Here is a 23307-nt window from a genome sequence, read left to right as displayed (position 1 = left end):
ACTTTCTTGGGACTCCAGGCTCTATAGACCAAGTCTGGAGTTAGTGCCTCTGTGGAACTCACCAGATTTTTATTGGTTTGGTTATTTTTGGTCTGGGCTGCCACTTTTTGTTTCGTGCTTTTAACTTTTTAAATCTGGATACTGTAAGCCATTCAGGTGTTGTGGGGTGGGCAATCATAATAAACTTAATACAAGTAAGTAATGCGATAACTAACTGAATTTAGTTTTAAGTGCTGTATTTCTTTGGTCATAAGCTTACCTGATAACGGAGTACATCCAAGTGCTTCTTCTTTAGACATATGTTCCCTGATAGGTGTACTATGAAAGCAAATATCAGAATTGCCATCTGGTTCTTTGCTCAATGGGGAGACACAAAATGGTATTTTGCTTTCCTTTTTGACAGATTTCTGTTCTTTCTCAGCTACAGATTTATTTTCTTCTAGAGAAGACAATATACCCTCTGAGTCTTCTAAATTAGATTGCTTAGAATCAGTGGGTACAACTTGTTGCCAGGGAGGAAGTCCTGGTGAATCAGGAGAACTGTAATTGGTACAATCTTCCTCTTTTTTATCCTTATCTATTGCTGCAGGGACAAGTGGAATTGTCTTTACTTTAACAGTAGACTTACTCATTTCAGAGACATTTACACCAAACTTTTCCATAGTTTGAGGTGATGTGGGATTTGAAGATGAAAAGCACAGATCTTCTGATTGTACAGCAGGTTTGCTTGGTATACCAGAACTCACAGCAACCTTGACTATCTGATCACACAGATTCTTAGGCAAAGACATATTGTTCAAACTCTCATCAATCTTTTCTATTTCAATTGATTTGATGACAGCTCTTTTTTTAAAATATTCGTAATCTTCTTTGGCTTGAAGCCATGACTGAATTTGCTGATAGCTTGGTGCACATTTGCAAGGCATGATCACTATCTTTTTGTCATTAATTTTACGGGTGTTCCTTTGTTTTTTATCAGTAGAAAATTGGCTATTTCGAAGGGGAGAACCTGGCCTAGGACTCTGTGCCATTGCCAAAAATGCAGTCTTCCAGAGTTGTAGTCCCTCCAAAGAGAAATCTCCTTCAAATTCAAGTAGATCATTTGGAAGTCTAGATTCTACTGTAAGTACTCGTCCTCCAATCTCTCTGTAAAAATAATTACTTTCATTATTTTTCTCATAAACAGAATTGATTTTATTAGTAGTCTTATTTGTCCTTACTGTTTTCATCCATCTAATAGTTAAATATAAGTATACATTTATTGTATAATGGAAACTTTCCTATCTTCTATTGAAGCCCTCAAATCTATTCTATAAGTATAATCTTTATTGTCATTGTACTTAAATACAACGAAATTGGTTCATATTCTAGAAGGTCTTCAACTTCCAACTCAGATTTGGAAAGAACAGAGAGATGAAGAACAGATAATCTGATTTACCAGGAAAAAATATTATCTTCAATACAAAACTACTGCATACAATAAAATATACAGTAAATAATAAAATGTGGTTAAATTACCTAAGCAAAAGAATAAACTTAAGTCAAAACCCTTTAGGGTCTAAGATAAGGCCCCAAGGTAATAAATTAAATAATTGACTATGAATAACTTTGTTGAGACCCAGGAATATTAAAATGGTAATTTATCTAGTTTCATTTAAATACTTCCGAGTAATACCCAATCATTCCTACATGTCACATTCACAAGGATTATTTAACGATACAAATCAACCAAAGTGTTTTACTTTTATAGCTGAAATTTATTTGTGATTCTATGTAGCTCTAACTTTCACCTTGTAGGCATTCACTGTGTAATGGGTCCAGAAAGGAAGGCTATATTAAATTGTATCCAACTTTTTAAATCTTATGTAAAAATTTAAACTTTTCTATTGATAAAGAGAAATATGACTACAGAAAGTCCTATTGACTATCTATATAACCACATTACCTTGGCTTTTCAGGTACATCAGAGGGGTTGCTGCAAAAAGGTTCTTGATAAATTGTTTCTGCCAGATCATGATCTAATAAAGTTGACATGATTTCTTCACGACTGGGAGGTGACATTAGAGGTTTAAGGATGTGAGCAGCACGAACTGTAGAGCTTCCATTTTTTGACTGTGATGGAGAGCTTGTAGATCTAGGTGAACTGTCAGGGGTTGGTGTTAATCCCTCATTGTTTCTTGAAATATACAACTCTAAATCTTCAGAAGCAGCATCCATAAGTTCACCATCGGGGGAAGATAAAATAGAAGAAAAAGAAATACCAGCTGAATCAAGCAATTGCCCAGATTCAGAAATGACTTCCTTTCTAAAGGGATTTTGACTCCAATCACCATTTGGAGATGAAAGATTAAGAAAAATTGCTTTCTTCATAATATTTCTATCCAACTGAAGTTGTTCTTTATGACACATTTCAGCCTGCTGACCAACTGCTGGTGAACCAGGTTGAGACGTAGATGGAAGAATGGTTTTCCACTGATTGTGGAGAAGATTTTCATTGTTTTCCAGACATCTTTTATCAAAACGTTGAGGACTATGTTGGCCAGATCTTAACCAAGATTGAGTATCTGTATTATGCATATTTTCTTCCTTTGATACTTTATTATGATTCAAAAATTCAGTTTCTGCTGTTTGACCTGGATAATGGTCCTGAGCTACATCACTCAGAAACTTCTGTGGTAAATTTTGATCTGCTGGGACAAACTGACTTGCAGAATACAAACTACAAAATCCAGTCTGCCCTATAGCATTAATATCAAAATTGTAATTATGATCAGGTGACAGACTATCTTCAAGTGAGTAACAGCTTTCAAAACCTGCATCTGAATAAAGAATAGAAGTATCAGTAAGTGTAACATGGCCAGTTTTATTACTTAGTTGTTTGGCTGAGTCTTTTAAAAGCTTTACCACCTTTTCTTTAGATTTTTTATCCCTGGGAATACGAGGCTTTCTTGAGGATGCAACAGAACCAGGTTTTTTTGCTGGTTTATTTGAATCAGCAAACAAGGATGCATCTATGTTTGACTGAGATTTAACTGATGCTTGTTCATGAATGTTGTTCATATGCATTTTCTGTTGTCTCTTTTGGAGCAATTCTTTCAGAACTGCTAAGCCAGATTGCCCTTCATTGAATGCTGAAGGAGTTACCAGACCCTTGCTCTTACATTGAGAATCTGTTTGGGCTTGAGATATTGTTTCCGACACTACTTTTTGTTTTGTATTTTTTTCAGGGCTAAAATGTGCCACATCCAAAATAAATCCCTTCTGTTTCTGTTCCCATTCTAATTTGTTCATCGGACTTCTTAAAGAAGCTATAAAGCATTTTTTTGGTAACTGAAAAGATCCATGGCTTTCCCCAGAAGTTTTTAAAAAAGAAGAAATATGATCAGCCTGCTTTGTTGCTTCTGACAAATGAACTATTTGCTGCTGATTATCTTTACAATGCAGGAGGTTACCAGGATGAATCTGATCAGTATTGATCACATCAGAAGAAATACAGTTTTCATTTACTTTTCCCACAGAGGATAAAAGTTTGTTTTGTGAATTTGTAACTTCTTCTGTCTTTTTAAGTGCATCCTTAGAACTATACGCCTTCAGTGCTACCTGAGATATACAGTTACACTGGTCATATACATTATTTTGAACTGAGGATTCTTCCATCCTAAATATACCACTCTGACTGTTAGATCTTTGGAAATTTATTTTGGCTTTTTCCCTTCCAGATATCAGAGAAGCTATGTCTGGATGAAGATCCTCTGTCAAACTGAAACCTTGGTGTCCAATAGGCTTTTCATTTTCCAACAATGACTGGAAATAAATCAATGGATTTACTTGGGCATTAGCTGTTAATGAAAGCTGTGCTGAAGATGGATGTCCTGTAGTACAGCTAGTGGATGCAAGCTCTTTTGTAAATGGTTGTGAATTTCCCAGGTTGTGAACATTCTCAGGTAAATCCCAGGGGTGTGGTGGTGGTTTACGTTCTGTTACAGGAGGAATACTATTTTGACCATCTGCAACTGTCACCAATGTTGAAACTTTTTTAAATTTTTGTTTTTGTTTTGATCTTGGCTTTTTCTTCAAATTATTTCTAGGTTTATTAGACTGATTGCTTTTTTTGCTTCTTATAGTAGCATTAGCAAATTGCTTTCTACATTTTTTAACCTGAGTTTTTGACTGAACGTGTTTTCCTACATTGGAATTAACAGTTTTACTGCTGAACGTATTAGTATTTTTAAACACTAATGTTTCTTTTTCTAGATTACACGCAATTTCTTCAGCATTTGGATCAGTGGGAGACCAGCACCGGGGTGGGGATACATTAACTGGACTTGCACTTCTTTCTGACAGAAAACCTAATTTAGACATAACATCACTATAATTCATGTCACAATCTTCAGTTTCAGCATTGTATGATGGCAGAGGAGTGGAAAGAAAGGCATGAGTCCTTTTTCTGAAATACAGGGTTCTTCTAATAGTTTTACTTTTTATATTTTGTGGCTTCCCACCCAGCCTTTTCTTGGTGGACTTACATTTTGCTTTTCTTTTGTTACTTTTCTTTGGTGTTAATGGATAAATAGGATATTTGGTTGCAGGTGAATCAGGAACTTTTGGCCAGAAGTCCTTCAAAGGTGCAAGCTTCTTATATAGATTCATTCTCTCTTCAGTAAGTAACACTTGTTCCTCACTAGAATCTATTTTCCCCAGCTTAACAAGCATATTTTTCCGCCCCCTGAACCTATTAATAATAATGTATTTTATAATAACAGGTGGCAATTTTCTAGAAAGTCGCCTTCGTTTTCTAAATTTTTTAGAACCATCAACATCTTCATCATTTTCTACAGTAGAATGAGGTAGCATGATTTTTGAATTATGTATGCCCAAACTAGATTCACTGTCTTCAGTTTCATAATTTATTTTACGTTTAGCTCGGAGTGTATATTTATTACTACACAGCCCAAATGTTTGCTCAGATTCTTGAGCAAAATCTTCAAAATGACAATCAGTATAGTTCCTAGTGTCTTTGGACATTTTGTTTTCAAAAACCGTATGATGAATTTGAGTATCATTGGGTAACAAAATGTCTCTATCAGAAATATTGCTACTTGCATTATCTTGTACATAGCAGCTTTCTTTTGTAGATAAAGTATCCATGGCACTTGAAGACTGCTGATTGCTAAGAACCATTTTCTTTTTACTTCGTTTTAGCTTAGACTGTTTTTTGCAGTGTTGTAGTTTGTATGTCACAGGGCCCAATTTCTGCGGCTGATTGAGGCAATTAGAAAGAACTACACTAGGAAAGAACATATAGTGTGCTGCCTGTTGATTTACATTTGTTTTTTCAGTCTTGTGTTCCTCAAATTCTTCGTATCTAAGTTTAAAGTTATTAAGGCTATCTCCGTCAGTGCTTTTTTCAGAAGAAAGAATAAGAGTCTGAGTCTCTGAGCAAGACATAGTTTCACAGTTTTCTGGTGCTGGGAAAAGGCTATTTAAATCGGTGGTGTTTGCTTTTATATTTATTTCAGAAGATGTTTTATTTTTGGAATAAACTAAATCTACAAAGTTAGACTTCTTTGTTAGAATATTTTCACTAATTTGGTGGTTCATATGCTGAGATACATCCTTTGCAACCTTTCTAATTCCAGCATACTTTCTGCTAGGCAAGTGTCTGTTTACAGAAGAGATGTCTTCACACAAAACAGGGCCTTTTTCACTTTTATTATTTTCCTGATGTGGCTTTTCAGAATGAAGGATATTGTTGAAGGATGCTGGGTATTTCATGTTGTAAATACTTTCATTTGAAAGAGAATGGATTGATAAGTCAGGTCTTATATCTATCATGCTTGGTTGAGTAAGACCTTCTAAGTCATCAGTATTCAAAACATGAGAAGAAAGGGCACTTGTGTGTTTACATTGAAAAGTTATTTTGGCAGATGATGGGGGTTCCAGAGTAGCAGCATCTTTATGAAAAATTGTAGTCTTTACAGTTTTACTTGTTGCAATTGCAGAGGTGTGAGTCCGAGAACCTTCATTGTTCAAAGGATTGTCTAGAACAGAACAGATGATTTTTAAAACTATTTTTCCCCTGAGGTTATATTGTTTAAACTATCAGCAAGTATACAGATGTTGTTTGGCCAAATAATAATTCTTGATGATAAAAGAATATAGTTAAAGAAATTCTAAGAGCATCAAGCAGTACAAGACCATAATGTGGTATGAGAGATATTTTAGATAACATTCATAGAATTTCACAATATTTATAAAAAGACTAGCTGATAACCTTGTGTTGCCAGGGAATTTATTTATCCCAATCATGTATTAGACAGGAAAAGAAATGAATTATATGCATAGTATCAAATCAAAGTAATTTTATTTACAGATGTTTAGCATAATCAAAGCCTTGTTGAAAATGTCAGGACCAAATGTAATTTTTACTGTTGGATTTTCCCCCTTACCAGAGGGAGTCCCCTTGTGGAGTACTGTGAAGCAGTTACCATGGCAACTCCACTGCAGTAGAAGCCATTTTAAGGCACAACAGGCTGTATCTTAACAGAACACACACCCCAAGGGGTCTTGGCGGTGTTTTAGCCCCACAGTATTTGTTTTCAGAGAGTAAGTCATTGGTGTACCAAGTTTGGTTGAAATTGCTCAAGGCATTCCAGAGGAGTGGAGCAGTGGAGTTGCCATGTATGTATGTATGTATGTATGTATGTATGTATGTATGTATATATGCATATATGTATGTATGTATATATGTATTTAAAGTCACAACCCCTGGTATGCCCCAATTATGGGAGGAAGCTAACTGCTTCCATTCTCTGTCAATCGGCTCGTCACAAGAGTCCATCACGGCAGAAACCCAATATTTTTACTGTTGCCTTTGTTATATTTGTGTTTTATTTGTGCTGAATAAATAAATAAAGGGAGACTAATATAGATCTATTTCAAGCTATATAGCTCTCATCAGCTAGCCATACCCTCACTGGGATTTGAACCTGGGCTATATTACATATTAGGCAGACGTCTTAGCCATTCGAATCCCAGTAAGGGTATGGCTAGCTGATGAGAGCTAAATAGCTTGAAATAGATCTATACTAGTCTCCCTTTATTTATTTATCAGCACAAATAAAACACAAATATAACAAAGGCAACAGTAAAAATATTGGGTTTCTGTCGTGATGGACTCTTGTGACGAGCCGATTGGCTTAATGGCTAAGACGTCTGCCTAATATGTAATATAGCCCAGGTTCGAATCCCAGTAAGGGTATGGCTAGCTGATGAGAGCTAAATAGCTTGAAATAGATCTATACTAGTCTCCCTTTATTTATTTATCAGCACAAAACACACACACACACACACATATATATTATGGAAAGCCCCTAAGTTTTGACAATTACACTTAATTTTGAGTACTTAGTTTTTTGATGGTGAACCACTTGAAAATATTGGCTCAATGTTATGATTGGGGTGGTTGAAAATAAACTCAACAATTTCACCTAAAATTTAACTTTATGATATATGTGGGGCAAGATTCCTATCAAATGCTTCTGCAAAGCACCTAATCCACATATGTGACACAGAGATTGTAATGAAGAACTATTGTTTCTGGGGGAAATGCAACTGTAAAATCCTTTAAGTATACTTACCACCATTTTCATCTGCAGTTCCATCTAATTGAGGTATAGAAAGGCTTGCTAGAAGCACATTATCATTCCAGTCCATATCATCTTCAGAAGAACTATCATCTTCACCTGAACTTTGATTTCTACTTCTGCCCATTGACCTATAAGAAATACAACCTATTTTACACATTTGAAAACTTCTGATTATAATCTGGTAGTTCAATTATGACACATTTAATCTTGGACAGAAAAGACAAATAAATCTGTAAAATTCACTTTCCAGGTCGATGACAGTCTGATGAGTATTATTGTTGTGATGAGATCACTTTCTGCTCAGATCTAAAACTGTATCCCCTTCCTGAGCAAAGTTATTGAGGTGAAATAGCTGTTCAGATTGGATGAAACTAAATTTCTAGATAAATTTCAACTAGGGTTTAAGTCTTGTTTGAATTGTCCATCCTATTAGATGGCTTTTGCTGAGACATAGGTAGGCAGAGTTGATTCTCTATAATTTTTGATACAATTTATCATGGCATACTATAGACACATTTTAAATTTGGACCTGTTTTAGTGAGTTGCAAATAGATGCTATATGTGTCTTCTAACACTTTCAATTCTCTTTCAAATGAAGCACTACATAGGCTTATTTCTTTCCTCTATCAATACGTCTAATCTCTTCTCTATCAAAATCCTTTCCAATCTTACTACAGTTTTCAAAAATATGACAATTAGGGCTAAACTAGTATGACTATGTTTTAATTAAGGCTTCTAGATTACCTTGCTTAAAGTCGTATCTACTGCACATTAGGCTGACTGAGCTTACATTTATTCCTATACATTGTCCTACAGATATGTTTTGATATTATATTAGATCATGGATAATATATAGATTATATAGATTTTCTTCAGTAGCATGGAAGGTTCAATACATTGAACTTTGATTCAGTACTTGATCAGTACTTTTATCAGATGCCCAAATGTACTAAAAAAGAATATACCTTCTCTTTGCATCATCATTTGAGCTGCTGTCCCATTGTTGGGACATTAGCAAACTGAGCTCCATTTCTTCTTTTTCAATCTGTGGCTCATTTTCTTCATCATCACTGTTCTGAAGATTTCTATGGTGTCCAGAAGAATAATGCTGTGATGATGCATTTTGTTGTACAATCTCATACCCATCATCCTCCAATTCAGCTAAAAGATCTATCATGGCTTGATCAGCACTGTTATTCACTACAGGAAAAAAGAATGTATTTTTGTATTTTTTAAAGAAATCACTGTTAAAAACAATCTCTGCATTGGTTTTTGTTTTAATAAAACCTAAAAACCTCCTCATCTCAATGCCATAGATGAATGAAAATATACTAGATTTTTCATTTTTATTATCATTTCTCTCATGTATCTTAACATGTGTTTACTGATTGGTCAGATATGATCAACATTATGTTGGCTTACATATTCCACGTTGAGCACAAATCAATGGTTTATTTATTTATTTAGCATATGGTGATGGTACATTAGCTAGGACACTACATGGTTGGTACAGAGTAGTGGTTTGGCTGCCTAAGGCTGCTAGTCCATTTGGTTCACACTTGCATGCTATCCAAGGTGTGTACCACAGAGGGTGAACTAGCTCCGTATTCAGAATGGTTAACAGTGTTCTTCAGTGTCATCCGGGGTGTTTCCCTCTGATGTTGCCTCGCAATTGGGGACTGCATTTGGGCAAGTCCTGCACCAGTTGAGATTGTACTTCCATACAAAGTACCATTATTTTTCCCACTGAAGTGGTATCTATTTATTTATTTCCATGTAACATGCTTTTGAACTGCTAGGTTGGCAGAAGATGAGGCAAGTGATATGAGCTCACTTCGTCATGTAGTGCTAGGACTTGAACTGCTGGAGCAAAGACCACCTCCAAGATTTTAAGCCACTAAGCTAATACACCTTTTTACAAATGAATGGTGACAATGGGAGGAAAAAATACAGCTATGAGTTGGGGGGAAACGGGACCACCTTCTGAATGAATGCAACCTAGATGAAAAACATATGTTAGGTGATATGAATGGACTGATGGAAACCAGAAAAGAAAATGCAGAAAAGTAATTATATAAGTATTTTTCAGAAAAAGGCCCATTTATTTCAAAATTTTGCCTTCAATATATGTATACATACATATAGCAAAGGAAGGAATCTAAGGCATTATTTGTTATAAACGATTGAGGGAATTAGTGAAGAAGAGTTATTTAAAGTGGGACAGCCACATCTGAATGTGCTAATAATGGATTTGGGGAGGAGTAGATATGGAAGAAGAGAAATGAAGGAAAATAAAGTGAAAGAATGACTGAATAAATGTGTAAGTTTTGTATGATAAATAGTACAAGATAAACTCCAAGAGAGTACATGAAAAATGAAGCTAAAGAAAAAGTTGTGGTAAGTACTTGAATTAGTGTTAAAAATATGGTTTTAAAGAATGCTATCAAAGAGAACAAAGGTGAGAGGAAGACAAATATGATGTTGATGGAAATAAAAATTATATTAGAAGTGGGTGAAAAGGGTTTAAACACAGAGTCTTTAGAAGAGTGTACAGAAATGATGGACTTATTTGGGAGGAAACTGAAGAGAAAGAATAGGGGAAGAAATATTTTAGCAACTTGCAAAGAAATGTTAGTGATATGTTGAAGAATGCTATTGAAACAAGTACTACAAAATGTTAGGGTCCAGGAAAGAAGTGGATGAAAACACAGTGAAAATGCTGAAAAATGGTAAGATTATATGGTTGGGAAAGGTACCGAGGAATGAGTGATTGATGTTGTGTGGATTTGGAAGCCAGCCATGGGAGTCAGGTAGGGTCCACAGAAGGATAACAAATATCAAGAATGGTGCATGAAAGCACCATGATGGGTCAAGGATGGCATGTGGAGGTGGTATGAGTTGGATCAGGGAAGCACATGTGACTAGCATGGGTTGGGGACGGTGTATGAGAATATACAAGAAGTGCTACATGGGTTGGGAAAAGCATGTGGGCAGAACAGGTCAAGGAAGATAGCCGCCTGGGGAAATACACAGTGGCGTAGATTGAGAATGATGCATAGAGGTTTCTTCCTCCCTGTTCCTCCCTTCTTTCCTTCTCCCTTTCGAGCAGGTAAGTGCCTGCTGCTGGGTAGGGGAGGGGGGAAATATTAGAGAGAAACTGGCCATGCCAGGGGGAGGGGTCAAATGGGTAATTAGTCTGGAATCCCTATATGGGCACAAGAAGGCAAAGGCTGACCTTCTCCTTAAAGCCACTGAACGTTATTTAGTCTAATCCAGGTAGAAACTTTCAGTCTGAGAAAATTCCTGTGTATAAGCTTGAGAAATAAACAGCTAACTGAACTCTTTACATGTAGATCTGGTTGTTCACCCTGACAGCAAGGGATTGCAAGAATGGTTGGGAAATTATCATGGAACATTGCAAATGAAGATCAAATGACCACAGTAGCAACCTAGCAGCAGCAAGTAGCACTGAAACAGCCACAACCTTCCCAAATTTCATTCCTTTCCGAGTCATAGGTCTCAGATTTTGGACACATGTTTTAAGTTTATTCATTTATATTTCACATTTCTAAACTGCCTGACTCCCTCAAAAAAACACTCTGGGCAGTGTACAGTAAAACATCAAAATCTAAAACAGTATGTAAAAATTAAAATGTCAAAGAGTTAAAATTTTTAAATGAAAATCAAAAGAGTTAAGTTTGGATAGAGCTGATGAGAACTTTAAAGAACAATCAGAAGTGTGTGAACAAGTTTAACTGGGTGGATAGAAGCAATGATAATTTGCAAGGTCAGAGAAGAATAGAGAGGCATAGTATTGTAAAAAATAATTTCCTTTTCTACTACCTTTTGCCTTTAATTTCTCTTGCTTAATAATTCTTATACTTTCCACACATTTTAGATATGTGTATACGATGAGTATGTAAAAAAATAAACCAAATGCATGGATATACTGTAAGTAATAAAAACGGAACCCACTAATAATTCTTAGATACTTTTTAATTATCTGATTTCCTGCTGTTTTAAACAAGCAAGACAAACAGGGTGATTAATATAATAAAGCCACATAAATTCTTACCAAAGTAATTAAAACACTTTAATATCTATACCTAAATATTCTTAATCCTTACTTAGAAAAGTCTTTATGAATTATACTTACTAAATCTCTGAGATACGGGTTGGAAATATTGACTATTTTCCATTATATTCAAAATGGCTTCTTCATTTATAAGTGCATCCTCTTTGTATTTGCTTTCGGAATCTTCTAAAAAATGAACAAGGATTCTGGGTTAGCTGCCAATACTGTTTTACAAATATCACAAGACTATTAAATTCTTAAAATGTGCATTTACATTTTGTGAAGATATAATATACTGGGAACATGCTTGTGGTTCAAGAGAAGTAAGATGTCTTTATACTTTATTTTAATAAAATGATACATAAAGCAGCTTTCTTTTTCTTATCTACTGGTTTTTTTTGTATATACCGTATTTTTCGGAGTATAAGACGTACTCCCCCCCCCCCCAAAGAGGGTGAAAATTTGGGTGCGTCTTATACACAGAATGTAGCAAAAAACGTGAGGCATGAAGGAGGCAATGGTCTGTGGCAATCCCTGCAGCCTGGAACAGCTGATTGGAGGTATTCCAGGAGACTGATCCACCCGCCAATCAGCTGCTCATGCAGAATCAGGCTGCAATGTGCTGAAGCTGACCTGGCCGTTCACTATTTGCTGCAGGGATGTGCCAGAGTTTGCAGCAGCAATCACATTCAGAAAGTACACAGAAGTAACTGATTTAGCAGGATTCAATAACTTCTCCTTATGTATAATATAACATATTAAGTAAATATACAATACCCAAAGCAGGTTTTCCAACGTAGTAGTTCAGCAGAGAAGTTTCACTTTCCGTTTTAATTTCAGATATCAGCACAGCATGGTTTTAGTACAGTACAAGCCACACCCAGGCTTCTTGCTGTTTCCTTCCTTATTGCTCACACAGCAAATACTGTTTGTTTCCAAACAGCCCTCAACTCTCTTACATACTGACAGGACGCTAGCCAGATGAATACCATGGATGCTGGTAGGCAGAGGCAGAATTTTTTTTCGTATTTTCCCCCCCAAAAACTAAGATGAGTCTTATATTCTGGAGCGTCTTATACTCCGAAAAATAAGGTACATTTGTTTTCTCTTGTTCAACTGGCCCCAACTCTTGGAGATTGCCCAGACAAGTAGCCAAAGTCACCCTGCTGGCTTTGTGCCTAAGGTAGAACTAGAACTGACAATATTTTGGTTTCTAGCCTGGTATCTTAACCACTAAACCAAGCAGCTTTTCATATTATATATTACATATACATACTACATATACATATGTAATACATATTACATATTATATAGACTTAAATATATGTACTAAATTTCCTTTATCTCCAAATACTGAGTAAGCAATAAATGTGAATTTGTTAATTTCTTCAGCAGACTGGAATTAATCAATACATCTTATATATAAATCTTACCAGAATCTGTTGAAAATTTAACAAATACAATACATTATAATGTTCCATCCTAATTATGTTAATATTACAAATATTACCAATATTCCTAATAATACATGTAGTTATAGCATGCCATGTATATATATGTCTTAAAAGTTCATCTTAAGCCAAAGTTAAATAGTCAAGATACTTACCAATAATAAAAATGCATATTAACATTAAATAGGATTATAGACACTCATAATATTCACACAAAGTGTATCAACAAATTGGTAATAAAGGATAAAATAAAATGCAGATGAGCATGAAGATAGTCTGTTCAATAGAAAAGTTCTTGTGTTCATTTCAATATCTTCCATTCTGAATAAATCAGTTCTAATAGGACAAGTCTTGTAATTGAAGAAAACAACTGCTGTATTAATACTAACCTCTGTGCAGTTCCTTATCACTGTGTACTTCTATCATATTTGCTGGTGAGCATGAAACAATTTTAGGTATCTCAGAATGTAATGTCAATTCAGCAGAGAATTCTTGAGATTCATTATTGCTGTCTATTGAGCCAGATGTCCTAATTAATAATAAAAAAAAATTAATGTGATTGTTGAATTCAGAGGTAAAAAGATAAAGATTAACATATAAATTAATACTTACACAGAAAAATCACTTTGTTTGAGTATTTCTTTAAGTCTCTTCTGAAAGATTCTTTCACTTTCTGTTGGGGCCACAAATCCACGATCTTTTTTTCATGAAAAAAATATAAGGAATTTAGAGTCACTATATTAATATTCTCCCCCCCTTAAGAATTGTTACTAAATATTTTAACTGAAAATAAAGCAATATATCATCTGTAAATGGCCATGCCCATTAAAAAAAAAGAATCTGGATCTACACCTATGTAGATTCTATTTCGATCTATTCAGAACTTCGGAATTGAACTTCGGAATAGAACTTCTCTTGAAATATCCATAAAACATGACGTATTGGTAGTCCTCGACTTATGACTATTACAAATAGTTATATATTATTTTAATATATTAATATGTATTGATATATATTATATCACAAAAGTAACCTAAGTCACAACAGTGTTGAAAAATGACTTATGACTCATGTGCAAAAGTATGGCTGTTGCCGCACTTCTAATTTGAGGCATTAACTGTTACACTAAACAGGAACAACAATACTGACACAAAATGGTGCAAGATTTTGAATTATTTGAGGAAGGTAACATAAAATGAAGAAATGAAGCAAAATATACTCAAACTAGGCAATGAATTTTAGCCATGAATTTCAGAGTAATTCTTATCAGTGTAACTGTAAGACAAAGATGGGCAATTGATTTCCCCAAAGGCTACATGAGAAACTGGGACTGTTGTGGAGGACTAAACTAATAGGGCTGTGAAAGTGCATAGGCGTGCATGGATACACACATAGATAAATGGGAAAAAAGTAGCAGTCACCTTCAAAATAAAAACAATGCAATCGTATTGCATGCATGACATATACTTATTTGCATTTAATTTCTAATTTCCGATTAAGCTCACGTGGGCTGGAAAGGGCCGGATGTGGGGACAGCCGAAGGGCCTGATGTGGGACCATAAAATGCCCAGGTCTGCTGTAAGATATTAAACTAATGCATTCCTGAATTTTTAGCATCTTCCAGATGGTAAAAAAACATATGCAATTTACTTATATATCACTTCTTAGATACAACACTTTGCAAATTATGGCACTGCATTCATATTATTCTAACTTTAAGAACAAATGCTTTTTCCTCACTATTTCTGCTTTTTTGGACCTAAGACTATACTGGTAATAGAAAATGAAAATGGAGTTTAAAATAAAATGAAATATAATCCAGTGAGAACATATAAAAGCAACAGGTAAAAAGAAGAAATTCAGAAAATGTTATGATGTTATATTATATACATTCCAAAATTTTTATATCCCACATTTTATTTAGGAGTTCACAATAGCAGTATCCAATCAAAATTAGACATTTTAGTCCAACAATTCTACCTTGTGAGTTAGGAGGAGTAATTTGGGATGACTCTTTGTTCTGCCGACGACGCTGTTTCTCATCCTCCCATATTGCTTGTAACCCTGGATTCTGACCAATCTGGGCTAGATCAGAAAAGATGCAGCAGAATCAATGGCAGCATGAAGCTTATTAAGACATAGCTTTACAAGAGGTCATCTTGAATAGCAATAGTAAGAAAAATCTGCCCTCCCTCATGTTTATCATGTTAGGCTTATATTTCACCTTTTACTCAGAAGCTCAAGAGATAATAACTGACCTAAAATCACCCACTATGATTTTGTAAACTTTAATGGTTGAGGGTGGACTTTACTGGGTACAGTTTAGCACCTTTCCTACTGGCTATCAAAAAAGTTATTTATCTTTTTCTATTAAAATATATTATTGCTTAACAGAACACAAATATTTTAAGTGAAGGAATTATACACTGAACTGAAAAAACAACAAACAAACCTACAAATATACCATGTGATCACACAAAGAAAAATACTTTACCTTCAATATCCAATCTATTTAAAATATCAGCAGCTACTGCATCCACTTCCAATTCACAGGTACTCTGTGGCTCTATACCTTCCAATATCAAAGAGCTGCATTTAAATTAAAGTTAAAAAGAGTATTATGTTATATATATATATATATATATTAAATGTATTATAATAAACATAGAAATTATATGTAAAGTTTTGTATCAAAATACATAAATAATCACAGATTTACAATGGTTTTAACCTTAGTTCAACTAAAGAATGAGAAGCATTAGATATGTGCAAATGATAATATTCTTCCTATTCTACCAGGGCTAAAAGTGAGATTCCCCCAATCTTGCATAACAACACAAAAGTTGTGGCTAAAGGTATTTGTAAGTCCTGTAGAACAAGATATATATGGGGAAAAAACCGACTGACATGTCACAATCAGGTCAATGGAATTCAAGAACAAGATTAGAGAAGGGATTGTTGAATATGAAAAGTCTGATTCTATTGGGTTTGGGTTATCCTATTTAATTTCTTTTTAATTTTTGTATTGTGTGTTTCTTTTAATGTTGTATGCCGCCCTGAGTCCTTAGGAGAAGGGCGGTTTATAAATCAAATAAACCTAACCTAACCATATTTACAATGCAGGTACTCTTCAAATGTTGAGGGTCACGCTTGTCATAATTCCTGCTAAAATGGCTAAAAGCCAAGGGCTAAAGAAGAAGCAATTTCAAACATCTGGAGACTATTAGATGTGATTGTGTACTAGCATGTATGTAGGCTAACTAGAAGTATTAGAGACAAATGTTTATTTCAGTTACATTACTGGAAAAATGTGTCAGCAGCCATAAAATATAGGAGAAAATTGGGTCAAATGTCATAATATTTCAAAGTAGTTTCAATTATTTAAGCGATCCTCAAGTCGAGGACAGAGGACAATTCTCCCATTAACACATTCTAAATAAATAATACATGGGTGCTAGCATGTTCTCAGAAGGCTATCTCTAACCTAGTATATAAAGCAAAATAAATTCAAAATTAAAGGAAGAACTTTGATTGTAGCCCGTTGATTTAGATTTGTGGTCCTACCAGTCAATATACAAGTTTAATTTGATTAAACCTAGTTAAACCTGCCGCTATATTTAGTAGTAATATATGTATGTAGATATCCCTTGGGTTAGGATACTTGCTAAGGCAAATATGTATCCAGATATGCTAACCTAGGAATCTGATTATCTTCCCACTGATGGGGTCTGGTAGCAGATTTTGTCCAATTATCTCCGCAACTTGCAATTTCTTCAAATGCATCACCTATATATAAAACATAGCCAATATGTTGTATTAGAAAACATGCCACTTTATTTGAAACTTTATATATTAAACATTTGAAATACTGTTTATTTAACAAGAAGTTTATTACAGATCATTTATTGGCAAAACACTGCAATAAAATAAGCATGGAATTAAATAACAGTTTAAATTAATCCCCATCTGCATTTTGTTTGCTACATGTAACTTTATCTAAAAGTCTTTTAAATTGGAAGTGCAAAAATATATCTAGGAAATTATCTCATTTTCAGAAAAAGTTATGAATTCTTAACTCTCAGGGATTGAGATGCCTTTGAGTTACTTAACAAAACAAGTCTTTGTATATGTAATAACATAGCCGCTCATCATAGATGCCATCATACATTACTATTAGAGTACATATTTACGATGATGCCTAACTTCTATAAAGAAGCAAGCAATTGACAGCCAAATAAGAGCAGAAAAACAACCTTCCTTATGTTACAGAAGATCCCAAAGGGAATAATTGATATTATGGCAGGAATATAAGAAACATGAGAATAATTTGCAAGAGTGGAACAAGTTTTATGTAACTTATTCCTACATCCAATGATTAGCATATTTTATGCAAATGTACTATGACAGGCAGTCCTTGCTTAACAACTGCCCTATTTAGTGACCATTCGAAATTAGGATGACACTGAAAAGGTTAACTTTGTGACTTGCCCTTGCATGTATGACCATCGTAGCCTCCCCATGGTCACGATCAAAATTCAGGCATTTTACAATCAGCAGGTATTTATGACCATTGCAGTGTCCTGCATAAATATGACCAATATTTGTGCACCTCACAGCCAGCTTCTGATAAGCAGAGTCAATGGCGAAGTTGGCAGTAAAATTACAAGTCACAATCATGATATTTTGTTTAATGATCATAAGTACTTTGCTTGTCTGTGGCAGAAGTGGCATCATAAATCTGGTACAGTCAAGTTATTTTTCACTTAAGGACTGTGTCACTTAAGGACAGAGTTTCCAGTTCCAGCTGTGATAATTAAGTGAGGACTAGCTATAATTAATTAATGTATTTCTTCACAAGCCGAAGTACAGCACTGGCCATATCTGTTATGACTGCATCACAAACCTATATATAACTGATTTGAAAATTCTGGCAGGAAATGGCTTTTAAGAAATTGGCAATATTCAGGTATAATATATATCTTACAAAAAATCACTTTCTTTCTCACCCACAGCACCCTTAGAATTATGTATATATTCATTTCCAGGCCTTAAATCTAGCTGTAGTGTCCATTATGACAGACCGAGAAACCTGTAGAAAACCTCTCTTATGTAACCAAATAAATTACATTAATGAAGTCACCAGAAGTGCAATATGACTTGAGGATATATTTATATTTTTTAAAGAGATAACAGATTCTAAATCCATTTTTCAACCAACTGCAGAAACCTATAAAGTGCTCTTCAATATTTTTTCCCCACTATTGGCTTCTGACAGAAGAATGAAATGCCCATTTTCATCAGTGATTTCACACATAAAAAAATTATTTTGAGAAATCTCTTAACAATAAATGTGGTTGTTATCTAAGTCCAAAACACACTGAATGGAATAGTGATTATGAAAAAAACATTGTTGTACCTGAAGCATCTATTAGAGAATACTTTAATAATTATAGACATCAGATGAAGAACTATTGCAAGATAGGTGTAACAGAAAAACAAACTGCAGATCCAAAAGAAAGAAAACAGTCAAACAGCAGAAATAAAGACTCAGCTCTTTCCTCAAATTAGAAGATAGCACTATATTAATTTCTATATAATCTTACAAAATAGTACACAATAGCCACAGTACAATGAAAGTGATGGAGAATGGAGAAAGGAGGATTGCACCCTGCAGAAGAACAGCAGAGCCCAGTCTGACTCCAGTACTGAGATATCACAGGGATTGAACTCTTCAAGCGTGGTTGTTTGTACCTGACAACTATTCCTAGGAAAGCAAAGGGAAAGGAGCCTAAACAACTATGTACATTATGGGATCCCTAGAAAATGACCCAAAGTAATAATTCTTTATTTCACTTTCAAATGACAACTAAACACAGACTGGACTAATGTATTGTATCTATGTTTTACATTTATCTATTGTACACCATGGTTGATTAAGTAATCACAACGACTACGTTCAGGAAGTCATGTGCTTATGTTTTATGCATGAGGTATTGCTGTTGTGTCATTCATTAAAACAGCAAGAGGGATACAAAGTTAAAAAGAAGCATGGAGAAGTAATACTCAGACATTATAGCTGTAATTTCTTATTCTGAAAACAGACTCTTGGATTATGCACCCAGCAGATATTAATGGTGAGCATAGTGTGGAACGTAAGCAATTAATACAAAGGCAACCATTATTTTCTTTAAATTACCATCCATAATTTACAGTTTATTCTAGAGGCTAAATTGTCTGAATATGTTTGAGATAACTTGCATACCTTTTTTCTTTATTTTTCTAAACTTGACTGCAGCCAGATTGATTAAGTTCATTCCATATAAGTTATAATCTATAAAGAGCTGAAGGAGGTAGGGAATATGAGCTTCATGAGGTTGGTAAATTTTATTCATTATAGCGCCACCTTGTAGAAGCTCGCATACTCTAAATAAAAAAAAATCATCAGTAGTATTTCAAAATTATTTTTAAAGAAATATTTAAACATGGGAACATTACTGAACATAAATGGAATATAGCAGTTTTCTGATATCTGTACCAAGAATTTCACCTACACATATAACATTTTAGATAGTAAAAACAAGATATGATGAACCTAAACACATGTGTTTGAGGCATCTACAGATGTCTGTGTCTAGCTGTTCAAAATATTTGTTTTGAGCAAAAAGAAATTGCATACAGGTAGATCTCACTTAACCACCACAACTGGGCCCAGATTTTTGGTCTACATTGTTGCAGTCATCAGCAGTGACTTAGTCTGATTTTACAACCACTTTTACAACATTCGTAAAGTGAGTAACTGCAATCATTAACCAAATCACATGTTCATTAAGCAAATTCAATGTATCTAATGGGTGGGTATTTTTGCTGCAAAATGACAAAACCATCGCAAATCACAGTCATGTGGCAGTGGGAGGCTGCAACTGGTTGTAAATGAGAACCAGTTGTCAAGCCTCTGAACTGCTGTCATGTGTCTACTGAGGGCCTGTGTTTGTGGCAGTCATAACTTCAAGGACAGGTTGTGACTTTTGTTGAGTTCATCATAATTAAAGCCATGTTTAATTAAAAGCAGAAACAAGTAGAGATGCCTTCTTTGTGACTGAAGCAGATTAATCTGTGGAAAAATAATAAATAAGCGCAAATTTTGCAATAGTGTATATCTTAATAAATCATAGATTATAGTTATTGTTATAACAGCATTCAGCATTACGGCACTTTTTAAAGCTTTTTTTTTTCTATTGGCCAAGGGGTGCAAGAAGCACAGCAATGATGCTACTGCATTGATGAAAGCAGAATTTTTCATTGCATTTATCCTTTTGGAGATTAAGATTATCTATTAATTATGCAAATTAAGCCTTCCCATATTTTGCTACTGAATGTTAGCAAAAACCAACTACCTGGGGATGAGCGCGGGTAAAAGAGGGGCAACAAATTTGATATCTGTATTACATGCTAGGAGCCGTAATGGTGCAGAGATTAGAATGCAGTATTCTGCCCATACCCAGGATTCAATTCTGACCAGTTTAGCCTTCCATCCTTCCAAGACAGGTAAAATGAGGACCCAGATTGTTGCGGGCAATAGGGTGATATTTGTAAACTGCTCAGAGAGTGCTATTAAGCAATATGGAGTAGTATATAAGTACTAAGAATTTATCTACAGTTCACAGTAGCCCTGTGCATACAGGTAGTCTTTGACTTACAAGTGTAATTGGGATCAGAATTTTGGTGGAAAATTGGGCAAGTTTTAAGTTAAGGCATCCACCAGATCACATGATTTTTAAGACCATTTTTACAATGGTCATTAAATGAATCACATGGTCATTAGTTGAAATCATAGTTGTTGAACAAATCATAAAACATTTTACAATTGCCAGAAATGTTTTACAGGTGATAATACAGTCTTTCCGAAGCCATCGTAAATCCAAACTATTGTCAAAAGTCAAATATTATCTGTACAGGTAATCTTCAGCCTGTACAAATAGGCCTCAACTTACAATCATTTGTTCAGCAACCATTCAAAATTATGATGTGTCAGCCCTCATTCCAGTCTCTGTATAAAAAGATATACCATGGAAGTACTAACAAAAGAAATATTTACCTTTTTACCATAGCAGGATTGTAAAGATAGATCTTCATAAATTGCCTTTCTTTTTCATGATATCCATAAAAAGGCCTGGAAAACAAAAATCCAGTATATTATATTCTGGTTTGTCCTGCTCCAAATAATCACTTTGATGAAGTCATGCCTTATGCCTTAAATAATTATCAGCAGAGTAATAGGAACCTTTCCCATCACAGCCCAATCTAGGATTGAGATTCACCTGTACATATTATTTATAGGTTTTTTTTTATTGCAAGTCAGATACGAAGTAACACAGAATGAAAGATCAATTATTATTTCATTTCTCAGAAACAATTTGAGTGTGTATTAATCATCTTTCAATCTGAAGTGAGAACTACTAATGGATGATCTGAAATAAAGCTTTTTATAGTGCTTGCACAAGTGAGGAGACATCATTCCGACACTTAAATAATGATCTCTGTACCCTTTGAAATTCCAAGTTTGAGAGAGAACATGGATTAGTTGGCTATTACATTGCCATAGTACACGAATACTATCATACACAACTATGCTAATGGCCCACCCCAAGCTCTTTATTTTGGAACACTGTGGCAGCTAGATCAGCATACTTTTTTATTGCCTTTCCAAAAATACAGATGACGGGATACTTTTTTTGCTTATCGTGCAGCTAAGGGCAATTACATAGTAGCCCTAATAATAAGGTAGGGAATGGCAACCACATTTTTTTTACTTAAATTCCAAATTATTAATTAAGGCTTTTAGAATAAATCTACACATTAATTCCCAAGATTATTCACATGCAAATAAAACAATTGAAATAAATGATCAAGTATGGCATATTATGGGAATGCCATAAATGACAGCCCTGCTAATTTGAAGCAACTTGAAATTTCTACCCAGGTTTATTTTGCCCTACAAAAGAAATATTTCTACTTTTAAATACTGGTGTTTCATAAATGTATAAATTTAATAACATTCTTCCAAAGTTAACCTACCTAAACTGTTGATCAACTCTGACAACATAAATCAATGTATCTTCTATACAAACTATGGAAATTTTGAAGTATAAAGTGCACTCTCATTTAAGAGTTAAGAAATCTTTAAACTATAGCTTTAAAACCACTATTAAGCTACATGGAAAGATTAAGAAACATAGTTTGTCTCCATTAAGAGATATGAGATATCTTTACTAATGTAAGGACTGAGGGGGAAGGGAAAAGGCTGAAATATCAGCTACTTTTAACACTGGCAGGGACACCAACCAAAACCACATCACGATCCTTCCATAATGTCTTGGCTCAAACAGATGAACAAAAATATTTGTTCCACTAATTCTCACATTAAATTATTTTTTCACAATTTCTTTCAATTGCTCAGCCATTGTAGCTGCCAACCCCTGACTAACCTTGCCTGGACTTAAAAGCTAAGCAGGAATATAAGAACCCTTAAGCTACATAAGGAAGCTTGGAAGAAGGCAATGACACATTACAATATTTCTATAATATTGCAAAACTGAAAATCTATCCATAAAATCACCAGGCATGAGGGGCTCAACTTCAAGAAAGCTTTATTTTTTTCTTCAGTTGTGCAGTTCTTACACCGGTATCACAAGAAATACAGAAGAAAGGAGCTGAAATACCCTAAAAAAAACCTATTCATCTCATAATCTCTCAAGAGAGAACAGATCAAGACATGCATCAAAACACTTAAAGGAGTGTACACAAGCTGCTTTTTTGCATAAAGGACAAACAACTTTCATCAGAACTTTCTTTCAAAACAAAACTCAGAATGTCCAGAGTGCTCTATATTCCAGACTGAAGAAAGCTTGAAACACTTAAAATATTTTGCTACAAGGAACAATTAGAACACAAAGAAAACCCTTGGTAATCCCTGTATTTTTATTCTAAGGTTACAACAATAGATGACAGTGGTGAAGGGTATAATTACATATGCCTTCTCTTAGGAAGAACTGGGTTAAACGTTTAAAAAATGCTTCAAAAGTTATCATCTGAAGCAACAGAATCAATTAATTAAACATATCTTTACACAATC

General features: G+C 34.5%; 1 protein-coding gene across 2 annotated transcripts in view; it reads right to left on the bottom strand.

The window, feature by feature from the left end:
* The window catches only part of REV3L (REV3 like, DNA directed polymerase zeta catalytic subunit), an 83297-nt gene that overhangs the window by 43902 nt on the left and 16088 nt on the right, over window positions 1–23307 (bottom strand). For both annotated transcript variants that reach the window (XM_014055138.2, XM_087718638.1), the window contains exons 3-14: window positions 21271–21345; window positions 19438–19598; window positions 16871–16961; window positions 15670–15764; window positions 15156–15260; window positions 13788–13872; window positions 13565–13704; window positions 11806–11910; window positions 8615–8849; window positions 7641–7777; window positions 1946–6041; window positions 260–1146 (exon numbers count right to left, since the gene is read on the bottom strand). In XM_014055138.2, coding sequence (XP_013910613.2) covers window positions 260–1146; window positions 1946–6041; window positions 7641–7777; window positions 8615–8849; window positions 11806–11910; window positions 13565–13704; window positions 13788–13872; window positions 15156–15260; window positions 15670–15764; window positions 16871–16961; window positions 19438–19598; window positions 21271–21345 — 6212 coding nt within the window. The remainder of the gene's footprint in view (window positions 1–259; window positions 1147–1945; window positions 6042–7640; window positions 7778–8614; window positions 8850–11805; window positions 11911–13564; window positions 13705–13787; window positions 13873–15155; window positions 15261–15669; window positions 15765–16870; window positions 16962–19437; window positions 19599–21270; window positions 21346–23307) is intronic.

Source organism: Thamnophis sirtalis, unplaced genomic scaffold (assembly GCF_051295495.1).
Source record: "Thamnophis sirtalis isolate CommonGarterSnake01/CBP01778 unplaced genomic scaffold, rThaSir2_p1.2 scaffold_6, whole genome shotgun sequence".
Lineage (NCBI taxonomy): Eukaryota > Metazoa > Chordata > Lepidosauria > Squamata > Natricidae > Thamnophis > Thamnophis sirtalis.
This window is presented reverse-complemented; position numbering and strand designations above follow the sequence as displayed.